Below are 20,200 nucleotides of genomic sequence, written 5' to 3'. Positions count from 1 at the left end.
GTTTTATCTGTTCACTGGCAATTCCTGGGAAAATTACCGAACTTCTACATGTCTCCCTGCAGAAATTCCTAATTTCAGCAAAGCCTTAAAGCATAGATATTAAAGCATAGTACTGCAGTTTTCATTGAATTTTGGCTTTGGTGAATGAAGGGTTTGGTACCTTGACACATCAGAGCCAAAATAAAGTTAGTTTGTGGAAACAAATGGGTGAAAATAAGGAAAGTATAATCCCTGCTCAGTTTCATCTAATAAACCTGTGTGTAGAAGAATAAAAGAGTACATGTGAGCGTTCTGATCACTTGAAAATACAGGGAAAAGATTATAGCTGGGTTATTTTGATTGAAAACCCTAAATGCACTTTAAAACAACCATTAGATGATAAATGTAAATACCAAATGAAGTATCTCCAGGAAGGGTGTGTTTATTAAGTAGTTGCAATCAGAATGATTGAATGGGATGCACTCAAGGATGTTTTGTTCTGGGTGGCTGACAGCCTTCAATCTAAGTTTTAATCAAAAGAAGTGTTGTGGACATGGCAATAGACAGTGGAGCCATTTGCTGTCTGTAGATTATTCTGTGTGTGCTCATTTGTATTTATCAACTTATAGTTGTGAGTGCTGAAACTGAAGGTATTTGCTGTGTGCTCACACACACTGCACACATAAATCATCTGCATATTAATAGTTTAATCTTCTTATAGTATTAGTGATGGGAAAATATTATTGGTTGTAGCTGAAATATGCTATAATTACACAAGATTATATGATCTTATATATACGAAAACCTAGTAATAACCTCATAAAAAGGGTGACGTGTTTTCTTATGTTGTGTGTACACGTCAGTGTTTTGCCGAACCAAGCTCAGAATTCTTGAAACACTGAAGTAAAAAAGAAATATTGGCCTGGGAGCTATGGAGGCCATAAGGAAGTGGACAGGATTTGGAAAATTCAAGAGAGAAAGTACAAGTCACAGAGTTCAACAAGTGATACCAAAACATTGAAAGGTCTTTAGTATTAACCTGGTGAATGGTAAAGTCCCCCAGCAATGCCAGATGGGGCTGTCAGAGGACCTTGCTTGGGACTGTCCTACAAGAACCAGGTTGTGCTTAGAAAGCCACGCACAAGCCTCCACCCGGCATCTACAGCCTGAGTGTGGCAGAGCTAGGACCCTCTGTGCTCCTGAGCTCTGCCCTGCAAGGCTGGTTTTTCCTCCCAGCATGGCCAGTATGGATATGGTGGTGTTCCAGGTGCCTCCCAACCCTCTCCACTCCTTCAGAGACACTGCAGGACCTTTCCTCCCTCCTTTATCCCTCCTAGAGCAGCTCACCCCACTGGCTGCACATTCTGGGGGCAGAGCCTGAGAAGGGTGAAAGGCAGCCCTTTTCATCTCTGCCAGGTCCTCCACCAGCCTAGACCAAGGGATCCAGGACATGGAGGTGCCCCCATCCACCCCTGCTGGCAGGATACCTGCTCCCTGGCCAAGCTCTGTGGATGGAAATCAGGGAGTGCATGCCTCCTGCCAGCACTGCTCCGTGCCTCCTGCTGTATCTGGTGGCTCCCACTGATCCACCTTCCAGTGGGCACTGGCACAGGACTTCTCTCCACTATGGCCAGTGTCTGTCTTGCATGGGGAGCCCAGAGCTGGACACAGGTAAGGGGAAAGGTCACCTTTCTCCCCCTGCTGCCAGAGCTTTGCTTACTGCAGCCCTGGGTTCCATCAGCTGCCTTTGCCCCAAGGGCCCTTTGACACCTTCAAATTTGGGCTCATCCTGGGGTCCTCCATGACCCAGGTGTTTGCACAGGTGCTTCAGGGCTGGCTGTGCCCCAGCATCTACTGCTGCAAGGGCTTGTGCAGCAGTAATCTCCCTGGTGCTGAAGAATGAAATAATTTATGACTTACACATCTTCATTAAATACTTTTGCCTAAAAGCAGCAGAGAAGACCACCAAGCCCTGACTAAGGCCTTACACTGCTCCTTGATGGAGATAAGATAAAGTGACTCAGGCCTGGGCTGGGGGAAGACTACTTTCACAGAGGGATCAAGCTTTGCACCCTCAAGGTGGAGACCACAGCCCCAAGGCTATCACCTGCCAGGCTTGAACAGACCCCTACAGTAAAGGAGTGATGGGGGGGAGGAGAGGTTTTGGATGGTAAAAAAGCCTCTGGCTAGAGGCAGTGGACACCCATCCTCTGCTGTGCAGAGGAGCTCAGCTGTGGGGTCCCTTCACCGCAGGAAAAGCCACATCCACATGAAGGACAGCAAAAGGGATGTCATGACCCATCAAAGGACACCCCCCCAAAGGAGTCCCCAGACCCTGCACCAGAGCACCAAAACATGATGTAACATATCCACAGTGTTGCAAGGGTCAGTGTCAAACTGGCTCCCTGCACGGGAGGTATGTGGGTGTTCCCTCCTGGCCCAAATATATATTAATCCATTGAATTCTATACTCTTTGGCAGCAGGAGATGGGGGGCCCTCACCACCAAGAAGACCAGATGGAGGGGAGCAACAAGATGTCTTTGGGACCTTTGTGAGGGTGATATGTTTCTACCTAACCCTTGTCACCCTGTCCCTTCCTCTCTTTCTATTCCTTTCTTTCTTTTCTCTTTCTTTCTTTTTGCCTCTTTTAGTATTAAATAGATCAACTTTTTTGGCACCAGCATCCGACCTCATTTGGTTTTAATCAAATTTCAGGGTATATTTCTAACCTTTCTGGGTTTGATCCATTTTATTCACAGAGACGTAGGTTTTTTTGGCTCTTCTTTGTTAAAACTGCTTTGTAACACCTGGGTGCAGTACTTGGCTCTTGCCCTGGTTGAGCTGCAGGCAGGTAATGCCAGCCCCTTTCTATAGGCCATCAAGGCCCCTCTGCTTGGTAGCAAGGAGCAGTTTGTACTCACCATTTGGAATAACGTGACTTCTTCCCATAGTGGAGTACTGCGCTGAGGCATTGAACAAAAGGTTTTATAAGGATCCAAGGGAAAGTACATTTCTTAAAACTCACTGCATTGCTTTCAATTCTTAGTTTAGGGCTATTCTTGTGTTCTTCTTTCTCATCCTATCTCTATCAGAAACTAAAAAAATCCTGTTCAGATTTTAAAATTTTAAATATGAAATAATTTATGTTTACTTCTTCTACAAAGCTGTTCAACATGGTAGAATGAAAAAGCATTTCTAGAAATGCATATTCCAATATAAACGCTATACCTGGTAAGAGAATTTCTGTCAAATGCTAAAGCCCCCCCCTCCCTCCCCAATATTACACCGTTTATTTTTAAGCAAGTTAATTTTTTTTCTTTCAAATTATATTATTCTTATAGATATTTATCATTAAGAAATTAACTCCCAATTCTCCTTTCCTTTCTAGCTGATCAAGACTTTCCCACATTGTGAGTATCCAGGTAGCTGGGAACTGTGTCTGCTTGGGAAGAGGTAAAGTGGTGTGAGTCTTTGGGACTCCTGCTTGAGAAGATGGGAACAGCCAGCCCCAGTGGAGGGAGAAATAAGAAGTCCAACCTTCAGCTGAAGCAGTTTTATGGGTGAACCAGTTGAATGTTGTAGAACCAAGGAGCTCAACAAAATCAATGCTTGAGATAGGTGGAAATTGTTACTTTATTAGCAGGTACTTAGGGAGTGGGTGGTACTTTGGGTTTGTGTTCCCATAGGGGAGTGAATTCTCTCACTCTTGAGAGAAGAAAATGTATTCAGACTTCAGTGATATTCAGACTTTTTTCCTTGTATTAGTTGGGGATGGAGCTCTGATTTAACTAGAGATTTGAGTGATTTAAACTCCTCTGTCTCAGTGATGAAGTGGAGGTGTCAGAGATAAGCAGTCACGATGCCACTGCACTTTGGGTACTCAGCTTGGTATCCTCATAAAGATGCTGCCCTTGCTTCCTCTGCTGCCAGAGGTTGTGGTTTCATCAGTGCTGAGAGAAATGACAAGATTGTCTTTACAAACAAGCCCTGGGTCTGCTGGTAGATAAAACTAGCACTGAGAGATAAGAGAAACAATGGGAATGATTCTATTGATTGATGAATGAAAAAGAACATACTTGCCTTTACAAACAAACCATAGGTTTGTTTGTAAATGAAATTGAATATTGAAAGACGAAAGCAACAATGGGGAAAACCCCATAAATCCCATAAAAATTAAAAATTAGGGGAGTTATACATTAAAAGGGGAATCTTAAGCATTTCAGGAAGTCTGTACCTCTCAAGTACCTCAGCCAATGGGGAAAGAGAGAGGGAAATGCGGCCGGGAAATTAGGATAAAAAGGAGGCTGCATCCTCCGAAAAACTGGGAGGCCCCAGGGGAAATGCCCCATGGCCTCTCCCTTTATTCAAATAAAGTAAAAGGACTCCTCTGTTTCCTTTTTGGACATAAACCTCTGGTGTTCATGGATTCATTTTCCTAACACTGCATACAATCTTCTCATCCTTCTGTTTCTCTTATGTGTTTGCTTCTTCCAGTTTGGTTGTAAGAAAAGATACTACTAAAAAATATTGCCTGTACCACATTCTCCCTTATAAATTGTTGATTCAAGGCTGGCATCCTTAGAGTAACCTGAGCTTTACACCTTCCCATCATTCTCTTATTATTCCCACTGACCCCCGCAGTGTTAGCACCAAACAGAAATTACCTTGGTGAGAAAAGGGCTAGGATTTGCATCCACTATTTAAAAGTAGTCTCCTGCAGAGAAAGAGGCATGGGTAAAGACTATTTCTCCTTTTCACGCAGCACAAAGCCTAGTTCAAGATGAGCAAAAGGTTCATAGCTCAAAGTACCCTGACCCAGTGACTGTAGTTGGCATACCCCAGGACAAGGAAGGTAAAGTAGCTAAATCTCTTTGGTGCCCCTGGCTGGGGGCCTCACCCTCAGGCACATCTGATGCTTGCAGATAGTCCTGTGTGTGTGCAAAGGGAGGCAGACATCTGTTGTAGTAGCATCATCCTTGCTCATGGGGATTAGAGCCTTTCCTTGGAAGAACCTTCCCAAGTATGATATTCTGTGAGGAAACTGAAACAGAGGGTTTTTTTGCATAAAAAGTGAGGGTTGTTTGATTGTTTGCTTTTGGCAGTGGGGTGGGGTGGGAGAGTGGGTAATTCATCTCAAAGGCCTTAATATTGGTGTTAAGACTTTTTTCACTCACCAGCACCTCTCTACACTTGGATGTTCCACTGCTGATCCTCAACAGGGAGAGTCCTGGTGCTGCAAAGGGCCCTTGAGCATGGCTTGCTGAGGTGGGTGGGCGCTGGGCTGGTGCATGTGGGAAGCAGATCATGGTGTGCTGCCTGACCTAGTGGCGTTTTCCATTGCTCTCAGCCAATGCCTGCTCCTCTGCAAGCTTCCAGCAAGTGAAAAAACTACACACAACACCGCCTTATGAGGGCTCCTGTACCAAAAGAGGTGATGCACGTGTCAGCGGCGTGTGCGTCTGTGGTTATTTGGCTCCATATGGTGCTCCCAGCAGCTTTGCTTTTTCAACTGCTCAGCCCTGCATACAAACAGTGAGCCAGTGCTAGATTAGTTGCCTTACACATGGGATGCAGACTGTAGTCCTTGACACCTCTGTTCTCTGCACTTTGTTGTGAGTGTGCCTCAGTACAGGCCTGACAGGAAACATGTGCAGCAGGCTCCTTACAGACCAGATCTGGAAATACTTCGGTGTACACTTGGAGCTTCTTCTAAATCAACATCTGTGTGATCCACAGCTGGGTGTTTTAAAGATAGGACTTGATGGGCTGGTCTGCACCGCTCCTGGAGAGAGGTTTGGGACCTGCCTTGTTTATGCTGGCTTGCTGGCAGACAGCCTGCATGAGGAGACTTGGCAGCACACCAGACAACTAGAGGCCAGAGCCCTCTCAACACAGATGCCGTCAATGCATCTGCAGTAACAAAACAATCTGGCTTTCAGGCCTGGAGTTGCTTTTGAGCTGAGGCCTTCAAGGTGAACTTCTGTGTGAGCTGGAGAATGTTTTCCTGTCATACCTTTGGCTAAACACATGTGATGCCTCAAGAGAGAGCGATTTAGTTCAGAGAGCAATGCCGAGGCACTCCTCAGAGGCAGACACTGCTGCTGGAGGGGCAGAGGAAGGGTAGAGGACTCAGAAAATGCTCCATGTCAGGGCAAAGATCTGTCTGCCTCTCATGTTGACCTGAAAAACACAAGGCCAAACACAAGACACATTTAAACCAACAAACACAAATTATCACTTTCCAGTTACATGATCACCTGGAGGTCAGTACAAGCTCTTTGCCATCCATTCTGTTGTGATTTTAAGCTAAAATGGGGCTGGCTGCATGTGCTGCAATCATCTCTCTTTAGCTGGGTTCACTGCAAGCGACCAAGCTCTTACTGCTCCTCCCATGACATAAGATGGGAAAATTCTCCCTCTGGGGAATTCTGAAACCTTGGCTCTCAGGGCACAATGGCTGCTATGGTGATTTTTGGAAGAGTGCTGAAGCTGCTTCTGCCCTAAAAGCTCAGCTACAGGCCAGAGCTAAAAGCTGTCTCTGGCTTCTGTGGCTGTCCTGAGTCCCAAAGAATACCTCTGTTCTGATTTGCACTGATGTGTGCCTTGCTCAGGGCTTTCTCAGTCACCTCTGATATGCAAGGGGAGGTGCAGATGAATGCACACATTTGTGACCTTACAAAGCAGGGAGACAGAAACCAAATCAGCCTGTAGCTGAGGGATACTGGGCCACTCTCTGATTTGTGCTCCTTGGAGGTAGTGGCTCTGTTCAGCAGTCTTTGAAGTGAGGATTTTTGTCTGGGCACAAACTTGCTCCAGTTTCAGAAGAAAGGGGTCATTCAAGAGCTGACCCCATTCTGAGCAACAGCTAGCTGAAGAAAAATTTATCATAGTATCCTAAAGGGAAAAATGTGTCCTTGCATTAGAGATAATGCACTTGTCCAACAATAAGGTCCTCATGCTTGTCTAAACGTGCGTGGAGGCCAGAATACTGATGTCAAAAGTTGATTTTTTTTTTTTTTTTTTTTAATGTCTACTTCCATGAAAATTCTAGTCACTGTACTTACATTGTTCTGGTTACAGGTTTTAGACCTGCAGCAAGTTTTTCTGTGCTTTCAATATTCACTGACTGTCTCTTCTGATACTCATTGACAGAAGACCACAACAACACCAACACCAACACATCTTTTTAGCCTCATGCTGAAGGGTGCCTTTAGCTAGGAAATGGCCTGAAGTGATGACTGCCATAAGTTTGGAGGCTGAAATTGCTGGAGCAGCATAACATACATTGTTAAATTGACTAGCTTATTAGCATTGTTTAAAACTGATCTCCCACCTATATTTGCAGTAGTCCATGAATGGAAAATTATGGGAAAAAAAAGAGTGCCTTCGAAAATCAGTTGTAAATAATTAGGAAATAAACAATAAAAGAGGCAATAACCTCTTGCTGGCTCTTTTCTCTGAAGGGCTGTTAGATGTACTTACCTCACCTACTGTCAATACGTCGAGATTATTTTCATCCCAATACCTCTGAAAATTATCTGACAGCAAAACTGAGCTTTGGCCTGCTTAACGTGCATCAAGTGAACTGATGCAGGAAATGCACACTGTGTGCTCTGCCACGTGTCCAGATAAGAACTGCAGAAAAATGAGAGGGTGGATGGATTGTTTACCTAGAGACCAGAAGTCTCCAGAAGAATCACACATGGTCTCAAAATATTGGAAATAGGAGGAAACTAGGTAGGTCTTTGTGAAAAGTGCATATTATATGACTCTATGCAAGATATTTACTATATGTATTATGTTGTATTGATTAGTAATGTTGTATTAATATTTTGATAGTATGGTAAATGTAGTTTTGTCATTAAAATGTAGCTTTTATATACCAACCACAGGAAAACATAAATCTTTCAGAGAAAAAGAATTTACTATTTCCTTAATCAGAAGAGACCAACTTCTCCTGCCTCGCTCAGCCCTAAAGACGCCATAGAGATTAAAGAAAAAAGGTGACACTAACCAAAGAGAATTCTTTGTTTGAATAGAATTTATGCATCATGTATGAAATGTATGAATATTCAACAGGCTATTGCTTTTAAGAGATAATCCTTTGTTAACGGGGGTCCTTCGTCGGAGCTTTTTGCTCTGGAAGGCACCCAGACGTCTGTAACTTTGTTTTTATTGTCTCATATTGTCCTAACCCTAATTGTTCATTTTTTTTACTCTAATTCTATTTTTATAACCATTTTATTTATATAACTATATATATATATACACACACATATAAATATATAAATAGATATATTTATATAAATACATATATATTTATTTATATAACTATTAAACTTTCAAAATTTTAAAACAAGTGAATAGCGTTTTTCACAGTCTTCCTGTCTACAATTATTTTCCTCTGGGACAGTGTCCCATGGGGATGAACTGGCAAAACTCAAGCCTTGTTTCTCTAAGAGGTGCATGGGCATTAGCCCCACATGACTGGTGCAGGATAATGCTCTGTAGAGGTATTGCTTCCTTCATCTGTGCAAGGGGTTGGACACAGAAGGGGTGAGGCTGTGTTTCCACAGCCTGCTCATGCAGGCTTGTATTTTATTGTCTCTCTACCCCTGACCTGATATGCAGCGAGCTGAGAGGGCCGCCTGCTGTGTAATGGCAGGCTGACCGGTCGCCGCTGAATAATCCTAAGTGCTAATTCCTTTATTTTACCAAAACTGTTCCATTCTTAGCCCTTTTTAGAAAGCTGCTTGGATAGTGCATCCATCTAAGGTACTTGCAGTCTTTTGCTGTCCCCTTTGCATTTCACGTCCTCGGGGGCTGAGTGGCCTCCCTGGTGTTCAGGTTGCGCCGCTGCTCCCCCAGTGCCAAACCTCTCTCACTGCAGCCTCCCCATTCTGCTCCTTCTGCTTTCATGAAGGGCTGTTTGCTTGTACTTTGTGCATGATTAAAAATCTCATACTTGAAAATGGCAGACTGAGGCTGTAGCTGAAACTGGGAATTAAATCTGCTTACAGGCAGCTCAAGAGGAGGCATGTTTCTGTCTCTGCTTTTTGCCTGTGATTCACCATGCACTGGGAAAAAATGGAAAATAAAGGCATCAAGACAGCCTGGAGAGTGGAAGAGAAAACGGATGCTAGCAGAAGCCTTTTCTGCACAGGGTGCTGGGGAAGCAGAGCTGACCTTCAGAAGAACATCTATTAACTAAAATGAAGCCAGTAATTACCACTCAGATGAAAACTGTGATTTCTTTCACTACAGTTGCAGAGAAAATGGTGTTGGGCTCGGAGGGATTGCACTGTAATTTCAAGCCAAATGGGGCTAGAAGAGGAGCAAGAAACAAGGTGAGAAAGAAGAAAAAAGGTGAAACTGAAAGGAGCCTCTGGAGCAGGGAGGTCAAAGGGTTGAAAAAAGAAGAGCTTGGCTGCTTAAACCGTTTCAATTTGCACTGGGGCTGCATCAATGTGTCCTTTAGAAAGCTGATGGCAGTCAGTGCTTGAAGGGGAAGTCCCAGGAAGTCCCATAGTCGAGTGTGTGCTGCAATTTAGTGGGGATGGGAAAAGTGAAAAAGTTACATGGTAGGGAAATTGATATGTGCAGGGTCAGATTGCCCTCAACCTTACTAGAAATTTCCCAGGGAGCGTGACTGCTTCTTGCTTGGATCCCATCTGGAAGCCATATCACAGGCATTTTCAGTAAGAACAGCACACAGTACATTTCCACTACCTTTTGCTAATGCTTCAGTTCCTGCACTAAAGGGTGAAGATGTTAAAACATTACAAAAAAACCCCGGATTTTAAAAACGTTCCTGAGGTGTCCTTATCTTTCCAGTATGTGGTTTCTTAATAGTAACAGAGCAATTTTCTGCTCAGTATTTCTACAAAAGCTGTGTGTAGCACACTAATTCTCTACTGTGAAGGACTGCAACCTCTGGAGGTCTCAGTTCCAGAAAAGCTCCAAGCAACCGAAACGAGGGCTTAATGAGACGGAACGTGTGTGGCAATGTTAGCCATGGCAGCATTATCAGCTTTGCTGCTGCTGAAAAATCCCAAGTGCATTTCCTACCCCAGCAAGCTTCAGTAATATCCTCAAAGGCATTTCTTTTCCCCCAGCACCTGGGTAATGCCATGCCATGACTCATCTGCTTTTGTACTGCCAAAGCATTTCAGATTTGTGGAATCTGACTGAGCACCTGATGTTTGGATCTGCTCTATCAATTACCTGTTGGGTCAGCTGTCCTCTGGATGAAAATGCAGTGACACTTGCATGTGTGGCGGAGTGTGTTTTAAATAGAACAACGTATCCATATAGCTAGTTTGGGTGAACCACCCCAACCTCTGCTTTCTTTTCAAGCTGGATTTTCAGTCAAACTTCTAGTACAGTGTTAATAAAATGCAGGTGAAGAGAAGGGACTCAGCTACGGGAGCCCTCGATCTTATCTCCTGTGAACTTGACTTTAAAACTTAAAATGTCACATTTCCTCCATGCACAATTAAAAAGTCTCAGTTGAAAAGGCCAGAACAGTTTGACTGCTGCCCACATACCGATAGCCTGACAGCAGTGAAAGTCAGTGGCCGTAAACAACGCTCCTTGCAACCTGGACTGGAAATGCTGAGGACCCTCTCCACCTGGAATAAATAACAAACAGCAGCGGTGACAGGCTCTTCATGTGCCTTGTGAGTAACCAGTACCCTTCACCTCTGTTCTTGATGGCTTTCTTTATAAATACACAGCTCACCTTGCCAGTCTTCTGATCTGTTCCTCTTTAGCCCTGCTTCATCTATTTCTCCCCTGAGATTACAGTCTTATTTTGAAGTAGTGGGTGCAATGTGCGTTTGCATTTCTAATATATGGGTGCCAGTGAACTGCCTGACACCTTTACACCTTCTTTCTTCCACTCTCTATGACCGTGTGCATGTGATGAGCTCTCGACTGTCCCTCTTTTCAGTGCTAATGCTTGGACTCTGCAATTGTGTTGCCAAGATGTGAATTTTCTATGCTGAAAAAAATTTTACTTCCCATGGTATTGTCATCCATGATGATTACTGCAGGTTCAGCTGAAATTTCCAAACACATATGATCTGGCTTTTTGACATTTTAAGTCTGAACTGAATGTCACAGAAAACAAAATGTTTTATGAGCAAGGGAAAGAGCACAGCTCTTACAACATACCTGCCACTGTTGTGGCAGAATCTGTTTGATTCAGCACCAAAGTGGCTTCCTCGCCGCAGATGAAAGATGAAAACAGACTGCATTAAGAGACCAGTGAGTTTCAACTGCTGATTTCTCCTTTAAGCAGTGCTCTTAAATGTTTTCAACTAGAAAGACACTTTTCACAAAATCCATGTCTGGCTCACGCCTAGAATTTTATTCAATCCATTCAAAAAATAGACAGAACTATAAGGTGGCACATATTGTCAGAGAGTACAAATGTCACATATTTCTTTATACAGTTTAACTTAAATCCATAGATTACGACAGTAAAATAATTGCCCTGGATGAGAAAATAATTAGGGGTCTTCCATGAACAGACAAGTCTTTAGGTAAGCATTTACACAGATGGTATCTGGTTAAGCATAACTTTTTCTATTCTCTATAAAAATATAAACAGCATTTTAAAATGTCTTCAGATACGTACGTTGAGATCATCTAACATGGCATTGGTGAACTGACAGAATACAGGGCGTGGGCATGTCAAACCACATTTATTCATTCTCACCCAGACAAAACAAAAAACATTTTGTATTAGCCTCAACATAATACAATCTAATGAGAGGAACAATATCAAAGCAAAGACACACAAGTATGATGTTCCTCCTCCCACAGGAATTCCTTATCTTTATTTTGTTTGTAGTTTTTGCCAACATGGCAACGATGAACACAAAAGTGGCACTTTAGCACAGGTTAGTTGTAACTCAGGATCAAGTATAACTTGCCTTTCCCAGGAAGTTACACTGTGCCAGGATCAAATTAAGGGCTCTCCCTGACATGTATATTTTACCTGTGCAGTATTACTTTGATACAGACTGTAGCATGTGACAGGAGGACAAGTGCAAATTACAAGGGCAGAATCTTGGCTTCCCAGACAGCTGAACCAGGTGGAAAAACATAAGACTGAACAGTATTTCAAAGGCAAAAACCCATAAAAATTAAACAAATTAATGAAATTGAAAAAATAGCAAATTCATCAAACTTTAAATAGTGGGATGTAGAGTGTTCCTGGTATAGCTGTCGTAAGTGCACCTTAGGTTTCCCAGGGATGCAATCTGGTAAGCTAAACACCTAATAATTGTTGCAAGAACTTACTGCACCCACACAGATTAAAAGGTTCAAAGGTACTGAATATATTAGTCACAGGTCTAATCACATAATTTCCTTTTTTCCGATCCTAAATTTTTGCCAGAGCAGCTCCCCCATTAGCTGCGTTTTTATATAGCAGAGCATTCGATGTTTTACTTGACTAGCACAGATGCCAACAAGGGCTGATATTTTCCAGTTAAAGTGATCAACAGAAGAAACAAAACCCAAGGGAAGGGTCAGGTTTCAGATAAAGGCTGAACATTTTGAACTCTGGACAAAGTGACAGGTATCTTTGATTCTCCTGGTGCTGGCGCTTTTGTGACTGGGTTTGCATGGGCTTTTATATCAGCTATTCTCTCTTTAAATCTTTGCTGGAGGTACTTCTCTTCTTTGGAGTAACTTTTAGCAAAAGCAGACATCAGCAGACACGCTGCCACAGTGGACCCTCCAACACAGAACAAGATTGCTCCTGCAAGCTTGCATATATCAAGGGACCCATTGAACTGAACAGCACGGGTATCCACAACAACAAAATCATCCTTGCCAAGGGCTTCGATTTTTGGTGGCACAAGAAAACCCACTACAAGAACAGCTACACCTATCAGCATGAATGCCGCCCCAGAGATGAGTCCGACCTGGAAAACAGGCAAAGAAACAAACAAACCCCCAGTTAATTTCCAGTTTTTCCTCTTCCCTTTCCAGCTGGGAAGTGCTCCTAGGAGGCATTTATTTTTCACTGTGCCTTACAGATACAGTTCTCTCTCCTAAGAAAAGGTGGGTATTTTTCTTTTAGGATATATGAGGCCCTAGCAGAACTAGAATATATGGAAAAATGTTATTTTTACAACTCATATAATTGAGTACTGACATTTCTGGAAACAATGGAATATGCATTACTACCCCTAAACAGCATTTCATGTTGAAAGGCCCCATCAGAGAGAGGATCAGAGTTTAACCCCAGTGCTGTGTAACTGATTATTTCTTTAGCTTTAGCTGGCGGTTAGCACCAACAGTTCAGTCCCTGATGGTAGTCTGTCATAGTCACCACTTGTTGCTAGAGGACACGAAGAGACAAGATACTCACACTCCAACTCCAGAACAAAAGAAGGATCTTTATTTAGATTACCTCGTTTATATAGATTCTGGACAATGACCAGGGATTGGAGAACAAGGTTACTACCTCTTCATCCCACTGGCCAGGCTCGAAGTCAATTAATTGTCCCTCATCAGAGAGGAATGTGAAAAACAACCACTTGTTTATGTTACAAGTGTGAGAAGACTCCACTACAAATATGTAAACATTCACAGAAGGCTAATAGAATACAGCAACAACCACTTGCTTTTACTTCATGACATGTTCCTTTGCAGGGATTAGAAGGAAGTTGCTATTGCCAAATGAACAAATCAGAGTGTTTATAGCACATTTCAAGTGCAAGTATGAAACTTGGTTCACCCAGAACGTTCCTGGAGATAAGGTTCATCAGGGGGTAGGGATTGGATGGCCTCACAGACCCCACCTATCCTCTGCTCTTCTCCAATTCTGTCAGATTTCCTGACCTTGATGGAGATCTTTTGATTTTCTTGATCTCTATGTCACACTCTGCTCTTAACCTACCAGTCCTGTTCCCAGCCATCTGGCAGGACTTCTATAGGCGCAGAATGGATGTAAACTACACTTTCAAGATGTACATGGGGTTCCCAGACAAACTTTGGTGTTTCAGTGACAGTGGGACAGAGAAACCAGATAATCCAAAGACCCCAGGGCCCTGCTTTCAGACATCGTTATCTGGCCACCTCAGGCAAAACTGAGCAACAGAATGCCTTTCTGGGTGAATAGGTAAAACAGGCAGTTACACAGGGAAAGTCTTGAAATGAGTCTCTCTCTCAAGTAAAAAGCAACAGGCCGTACCTTCCAGAATACAGAGCTCCACCTGCTCGGCGATCTCTGGATCTGAAAATCATCCTCATACTCCCAAATAGAAGCTGTGCAGTCCTCATAAAACTGATGCAGGTAGGACCGAACTCCGTAGCGTTGGTACCCCGCTTCAGTGCTGCCCTGCACGTGCTTGGACCCGCAGATGTCAGCATAGGAGCTCATCCTTCCTACCTGCAACGAGAGATTTCACGCAAAGCAGATCATTGTTGGTGTGGTGGGAGAGCAAAGATGGCTGAAAACTCTCCAGATGTGATAAAAAAAAACACAGCCCAGGAGAGACCTTTCCTTCATTCTTTTCCAAACCAAGAAATGAGCCAGGTACAGTTGCATGCAGTGACTCAGCTCAAGCGAACCCAAGGAACTCAGTGACTTGGCACAGCACAGCCCAAAGGTGTTGCAGGGAACATTCACTCCCTTATGCAGGGTGCTCACTCCCCATCTTTCACACTAATGTGCTAGTGTGTTTCCATGGAGACTGAAAAAAGCAGGATATGCCAGCATCCCTCAAGGGCTCATGCTACCTCTCTTCCAGACTGTCTCTGTCAGTCTCTGGAGTTTGCCGCCTTATGAACTTTCCAAACCGCAGCATAAGAGAGGATTTTAAAATATTTTTTTTTTCTGAGCTTTTGAAGTGCAGGACTATGCATTGATATACCATTCACAGCCATGGGAAACAGAGGCAAAATAAGTCCTAGACAAATAAAAGAGTATGTAACTTGTATTTAAATAGGGATAGTAAAAAAAAAAAAAAAAAATTAAAAATGGAATGCTGTAACAGCATCAATCTGCTCAGCGAGACCAAAATATTAATAGCAAGCTTACAGCCAAGTACTGCTCTCTTGAAAAAGTTGATGCCCAAGCTCCTGCTGACTTTAATAAAATCAGAATTTTGCCTGCTATGAAAACTACCAACAAAGTTTCTCACTGTTTCCATTTCATGTAAGTTCTCCTAACGCACAAAATCCTTATTTAACTATGTGTCCACTATCCAAGTCCAAGGTCTGAACTTGCTTGCGCAAGTGTGATGGTACTGAATTCATTTAAATAATATTAGCCCCTAAAAACAACGTGAGCAATAGCTCAACGTCACTTAAGCTCATTGGCTTCTCTTTAAAGAAGTTCAAAAAGCCTTAGTCCAAAGGGAACTGTTAATCAGAACTTGCACCTGAAAGTCATGGCTCAATTTATATCAGCTTCAAGCAGTACGTCAGATTTCTGCAGCAATTTCACTTAGAAGGAGGGAGGTTTGATGTGTCCGTGGCAGCTGGGTCCTCCCAATTTTGCAGCCCTACAGACCTTTGCCCTTTGGGAATGAGTGACCTGGCTGAGTATTAAATACCTGAGTATGAAAGCATTCAAATTAAGGGGAATCCAGAAAATATTGATGGGGAATAGCAACAGTCTGACTGAATCTTTTGGCTGGCTCTGCTAGAAATCAGTGCTGGCATAAACAGTGAACTTCCAGGGCCCTGGGAATCTGTTTGTGTTCTTGGCTTAAGAATAGAGAGGGATTTGTTTCTTTGTCTTCACAGAAACCCATTATCTTCGGGTTTTATTTATTTTGTATATCTAATATGCATTCAGTTTGGGATTTCATGATCTCAACATCTTACAGGTGCAAATCTCTCTCATACAGCACAGTGATGAGGTTTCAAGGCTCACAGGAGTCATGACCCAGTGGAGGAGGCAGCCCACATGTTGCTGGAAGACCTGTCAAGGGCCAGAGGGAACACTGCAGGTAACTGAGCTTTGCAGAGCAACAGGAGCAGCACCAAGCACAGCTACTGTCAGGAGCTCCGTTTTTGAACCCCTAACTGTCTCGGTCTTCCCTGCAAGTTTCCCTTTTCTACCTCAGCCACTGTAAAGAAGTGCTCTCCAAGTCTGAATGGGCTTGCTCTCTGCTGATAGTACAATGCCAGCGCCCATCAGTGTCCTCAAGGTGCTGGCCTTCCAAGGAATGGTGGAAGAACAGGCATGGTGGAGAGAAACCTTGAGACAGCAGGAAATTCCTGAGCAGCACCAGCTGCTCACCAGGTGAACTGGGAGAACCTGACCCTGGGGCCACCCTGTGTCAAGTTGTACATAGCTAACACCAGTGTTTCCAACTACAGCTAATATACTGAAAAGCATTCATTTGTGTCATGGTTTAAGCACCTTGCAGCCCCTCCCTCATATCTACCCTCTACCCCTTCACCATGGTAGAATAGGAAAGAGAATCAAAAGTAAAGCTTGTAGGCCAAGATAAGAACAGTTTAATCATTGAAACAAAGTAAAATATAATACTATTAGTACTAAATAAAAAAAGGAGCAGTAAGACCCCAGAAAAAGAAGTGATGCACAATACAGTTGCTCACCACCCCAACCAATGCCAAACCTTGTCCCCAAACTGTCATTGTCCCCTTCCTGGTAACCCCACAGTTAAATGTCCCCTACAGGACATGATGTTCTAATGTATAAAATACCCCTTTGGCTAGCTCACATCAGCTGTCCTGGCTGTTCCTCCTCCCACCTTTTTGGGCAGCTCCTCATTGGCACAGCATGAGACATAGAGAATGTCCTTGGTTTAGGACAAGCAAAACATGAGTATGTTATCAACAGTGCTCTTATACTGAATCCCAAACACAGCACTGTAATGACTACTAAGAAAAAAATTAACTCTATCCCAGTGAAAACCAGGATAAAATCAGGATAGTTTGTTGTGCTTTTTTATCATGCTATGAAGTTTTGAACACTATCATTTTCTGAGGTACAGAGAATTAAAAAAGTGATATGTATATAAGTATATAATGTGGACTACTGTGGGGAAAAGCTGCAAGTTATTTTACTTTTGGAGGCTCTTTTTGTTTCCCTCAGGAAAACTGTTTATTCTCTAACCAAAAAGAGAGGACAGGAAGTCCTCTTTACTCACTGCCACCATTTCTTCAACAGCTAGCTGCCATCTTTAACAGCACAAGCACTGAGGAGTTCTCCTAAAACCAGAGCTCTGCCCACCTCATAAACATACCTTAGGGGGAAAGGAAAAGAGGAAAAGATGGTGTAGTTTACCATGGCTGCCCCAGTTCTCTCATGCAGCATCACACTGCCTATACCTCAATGATAAGAACACTTTAAATCCATACCTCTCAACCTGTCTTTTGGTTAAGCAAAGATTCCATCTCACACATCAGAAATGGAACAAAGAGGTCAACTAAAGTTCTGCAGAGACTTATTCTCTTGTGTCCTTACTTAGATCTTCATTCTCACATCACTCCTATCTTCTTAATAAATTATGCTTAACTTCTGGCTAACTGAAATCATTCAGGTAAGCAAATTTAGCATCATTTACCATCATAATGAGCAGAATGGTAGGTATTTTCCCCAGGTGTAAGCGACTCCATAAGGTCAACCCATGGAAGAACCAGAATTAACATGACTGGATAATGTCATAATAAAGCTTGCTTGTATCACTCCAGCTGCCAACAGGAGCATTCAGAAAGGAGGTGAAGCACTTTGCTGAATCTGAACCAGCAACTTTATTGTGATAAATTTAAGAAAACCCAATGTGGCACGACAGAGACCTGTATAAATATGATCTTGCATTCATTACACTGTCTGTAGGTTTAGTCAAGAGAGAAAAAGGAGGATGCAGTGTTTCCAACAGCTTGATGAAGAACTGCCTGTAAGGGCCACACAGCTTATATGACACTTAGATTCTTTTTCTTCAGCAATCTAAAAGGCTAATAAGTGGTTTTGGTCAGGTATATGAGCAAAAAGATAAATAAGAGCTGAGAGGTGAAACAGAAAACAAAAGAATGATCTTATGCCAGAAAGAGTTGTGATACCATCAGGTAGTATGACCTTTTAAAATGGAAGGGAAAAAAAAAAGAAAAAGGGCTGCCAGAATCATTAATTCTTTTCAAGCACTGCATAATATTAATTCTACTGAGCATTTTCTTCATGGTCAGACTCTTTCACTTAGAAATAATCTCCTATCTTTTGAAACATATCTTGCTCCTTAAGAGAGAAGAATTACAGCCTGGTAATTTGAGCTAAGATGGTCTCTTTTCTCAGCTGCAATGTAAATGTAATGTTCTTGTTACTGATAGGGCACAGGAACTAACAGTCAGAGAGAAAACAGTTCTCCACGAGTAGGAAGGAAACGTGTGTCACAGCATCAATTTACATTGGATGAATAAATACTGCAGCAGCTATGATCTCTTGAGTGTTGATGTGTATTTGCATGCCTTGCCTTCAGGGCTGAGAAACTAAACACTGAAATGTTGGGAAACTTCTGCTAAAAAGAGAGTCGCTGTTACCCAAATCTGTGTTATCCACAATCTGAAAACATACATCCAAGCTGAAAGAAGCGGCTTAATCATTAAGCTTTTCAGTGCCTAAACCCAAGGTGCTCAGGAAAATGTAGGATGTAGGATCACAGCTTCAGAGAACACCAGTGTGTAGTAGCAATCCATCCCCTAGCAACTTATGTTTCCATGGCAAAAGCTGTCCTGTTTACTTTCAGCTTTACTATCCTCTGCTGATCTGGGGACATGTGATTGGATGTGATTGGACTGGTGAACAGACAGATTAAAAGATGAGCAAGCTCCATGAAAATTTCCCCCCAAAAATTTCCAAATACTTTGCTTTATTGTGCCACGGTTGAACCAAAAAAAAAAAAAAAAAAAAAAAAAAAAAAAAAAAAAAGAAAAAGAAGAAAAAGAAGTAAGGAATTGTCATTTTAAAAAGCAGCACAAAAGGAAATAAAGATGTGTCATTGCTCTGTGACACCACACTGCCACCGAATGTAAGCCACGAATGCTGATGGTTGGCACAGGTGAAGTCGCCCTCCCCCTTCTTGAGATTTACATACTTTAACCCTTCTGTTCAAAGAGCTACGTTTCCAGTCCTTACCTACAGAGAGCGTTCCTTGTGAAGGGGGAACACTGGCATATACAACCTGCCCTTCCCAGCAGTCTCCGAGGTGGTCTTTCTGACACCCCTGGGCGCCCGGCCCCCGCTCGGGGCTGCGGCGCTGCGATGGGCACCTACTGCCGTTTCCCTGAGGATAGCCGGGGTGATCCGGGAGCCGCTTCTGCTCCCCTGCCCTGCACGGGGGGCGCGAGCAACGCCTTCTCCTGTATTCCTGGCCGGGGGGGCGGCTCCGTTCGCTTCGCCGCCGCCAGGCGCCGGAGAGGGATGCTCTCCATCTCCTCCCTTTTCCCGGCCAAAGCGGAAGAACTCGCGGCGCCCGGACGCGGACGAGATCTCGGCCCCCGCGACTCTCCCGGCCCGGCGGTGCCCCGGGGGCAGCGGAAATCCCGCTCCGGCCACCCCCTCCCCGACCCCCGGCGGCGGCGGGGCAGCGCGGCGCCAGCCTGCCCGGGGACAGCCGCGTCCCCACCGAGCCGGGAGGCGAAGCCCGGGGCGGCCGCTGCCCTCGCGGGATGCTCCGCGCCGTTCGCCCGCCGTGAGCCCGCCGGCGGCCACAGGAGCCCCCGCCGAAGTGCCGAGCCCAAGTTTGGCGAGGGGCCGGAGCGACGGCCCCGCGGTTACCTGCCCCTCCCGGCGCTGCCCTCGGCCGGCGAGCCCCCGCGCTGGCGGCGCTGGCGGCGCTAGCTGCGGCTGTCCCGGCCCGGCCCCATCTCCGCTCTGCGCCGCGCCGGCCCCAGACACACGTATTATGTACGGCCCGGAGCGCCGCTCGCTCCCGCGCCGTGCCTGCGCACTGAGCCGCCACCGCCGGGCGCGGAGCGGCGCCGGGCCGAGCTCGCCACACCGCCCCCGCGCTCGCCACACCGCGCTCGCCACACCGCCCCCGCCCAGGGGCGGCCGCCCGGGGGGAGCCCGGCGCTCCCCAGCTGCCGGCGTCGGGGTACCGCCGGCCGCGCCCGCCAGGTGCGCGCCAAGGTCACGGCCGTCGGGAGACCTCCCTGGGCGTAGGCGCAGAAGCCTCCTGATAGCTCACCCCACACCACCTCCTCCTTTCAGTCAGCACCGAAAAC

The 20,200-nt window shown here is 44.5% G+C and overlaps 1 protein-coding gene across 3 annotated transcripts; it reads right to left on the bottom strand.

Moving 5' to 3' along the window:
• Positions 1 to 11,324: 11,324 nt before the first annotated feature.
• On the bottom strand, positions 11,325 to 19,919 carry NRSN1 (neurensin 1). 3 transcript variants are annotated; one of them, XM_040082673.2, is made up of 3 exons: positions 19,752 to 19,919; positions 14,193 to 14,390; positions 11,325 to 12,918 (listed from the first exon to the last, which is right to left on the bottom strand). In XM_040082673.2, exons 2-3 carry the CDS (start codon positions 14,379 to 14,381, stop codon positions 12,520 to 12,522), a joined length of 588 nt encoding a protein of 195 aa, XP_039938607.1. In that variant the 5' UTR covers positions 14,382 to 14,390; positions 19,752 to 19,919; the 3' UTR covers positions 11,325 to 12,519. The 3 variants fall into 3 exon arrangements, with proteins under 3 accessions (XP_039938607.1, XP_039938614.1, XP_039938598.1); XM_040082680.2 differs by lacking the exon at positions 19,752 to 19,919 and adding an exon at positions 19,110 to 19,408; XM_040082664.1 differs by lacking the exon at positions 19,752 to 19,919 and adding an exon at positions 17,128 to 17,223.
• Positions 19,920 to 20,200: the final 281 nt, after the last annotated feature.

Source organism: Hirundo rustica, chromosome 1, assembly GCF_015227805.2.
Source record: "Hirundo rustica isolate bHirRus1 chromosome 1, bHirRus1.pri.v3, whole genome shotgun sequence".
NCBI lineage: Eukaryota > Metazoa > Chordata > Aves > Passeriformes > Hirundinidae > Hirundo > Hirundo rustica.
The sequence above is the reverse complement of the archived record's forward strand: the minus strand, read 5'-3'. Positions and strand labels throughout refer to the sequence as shown.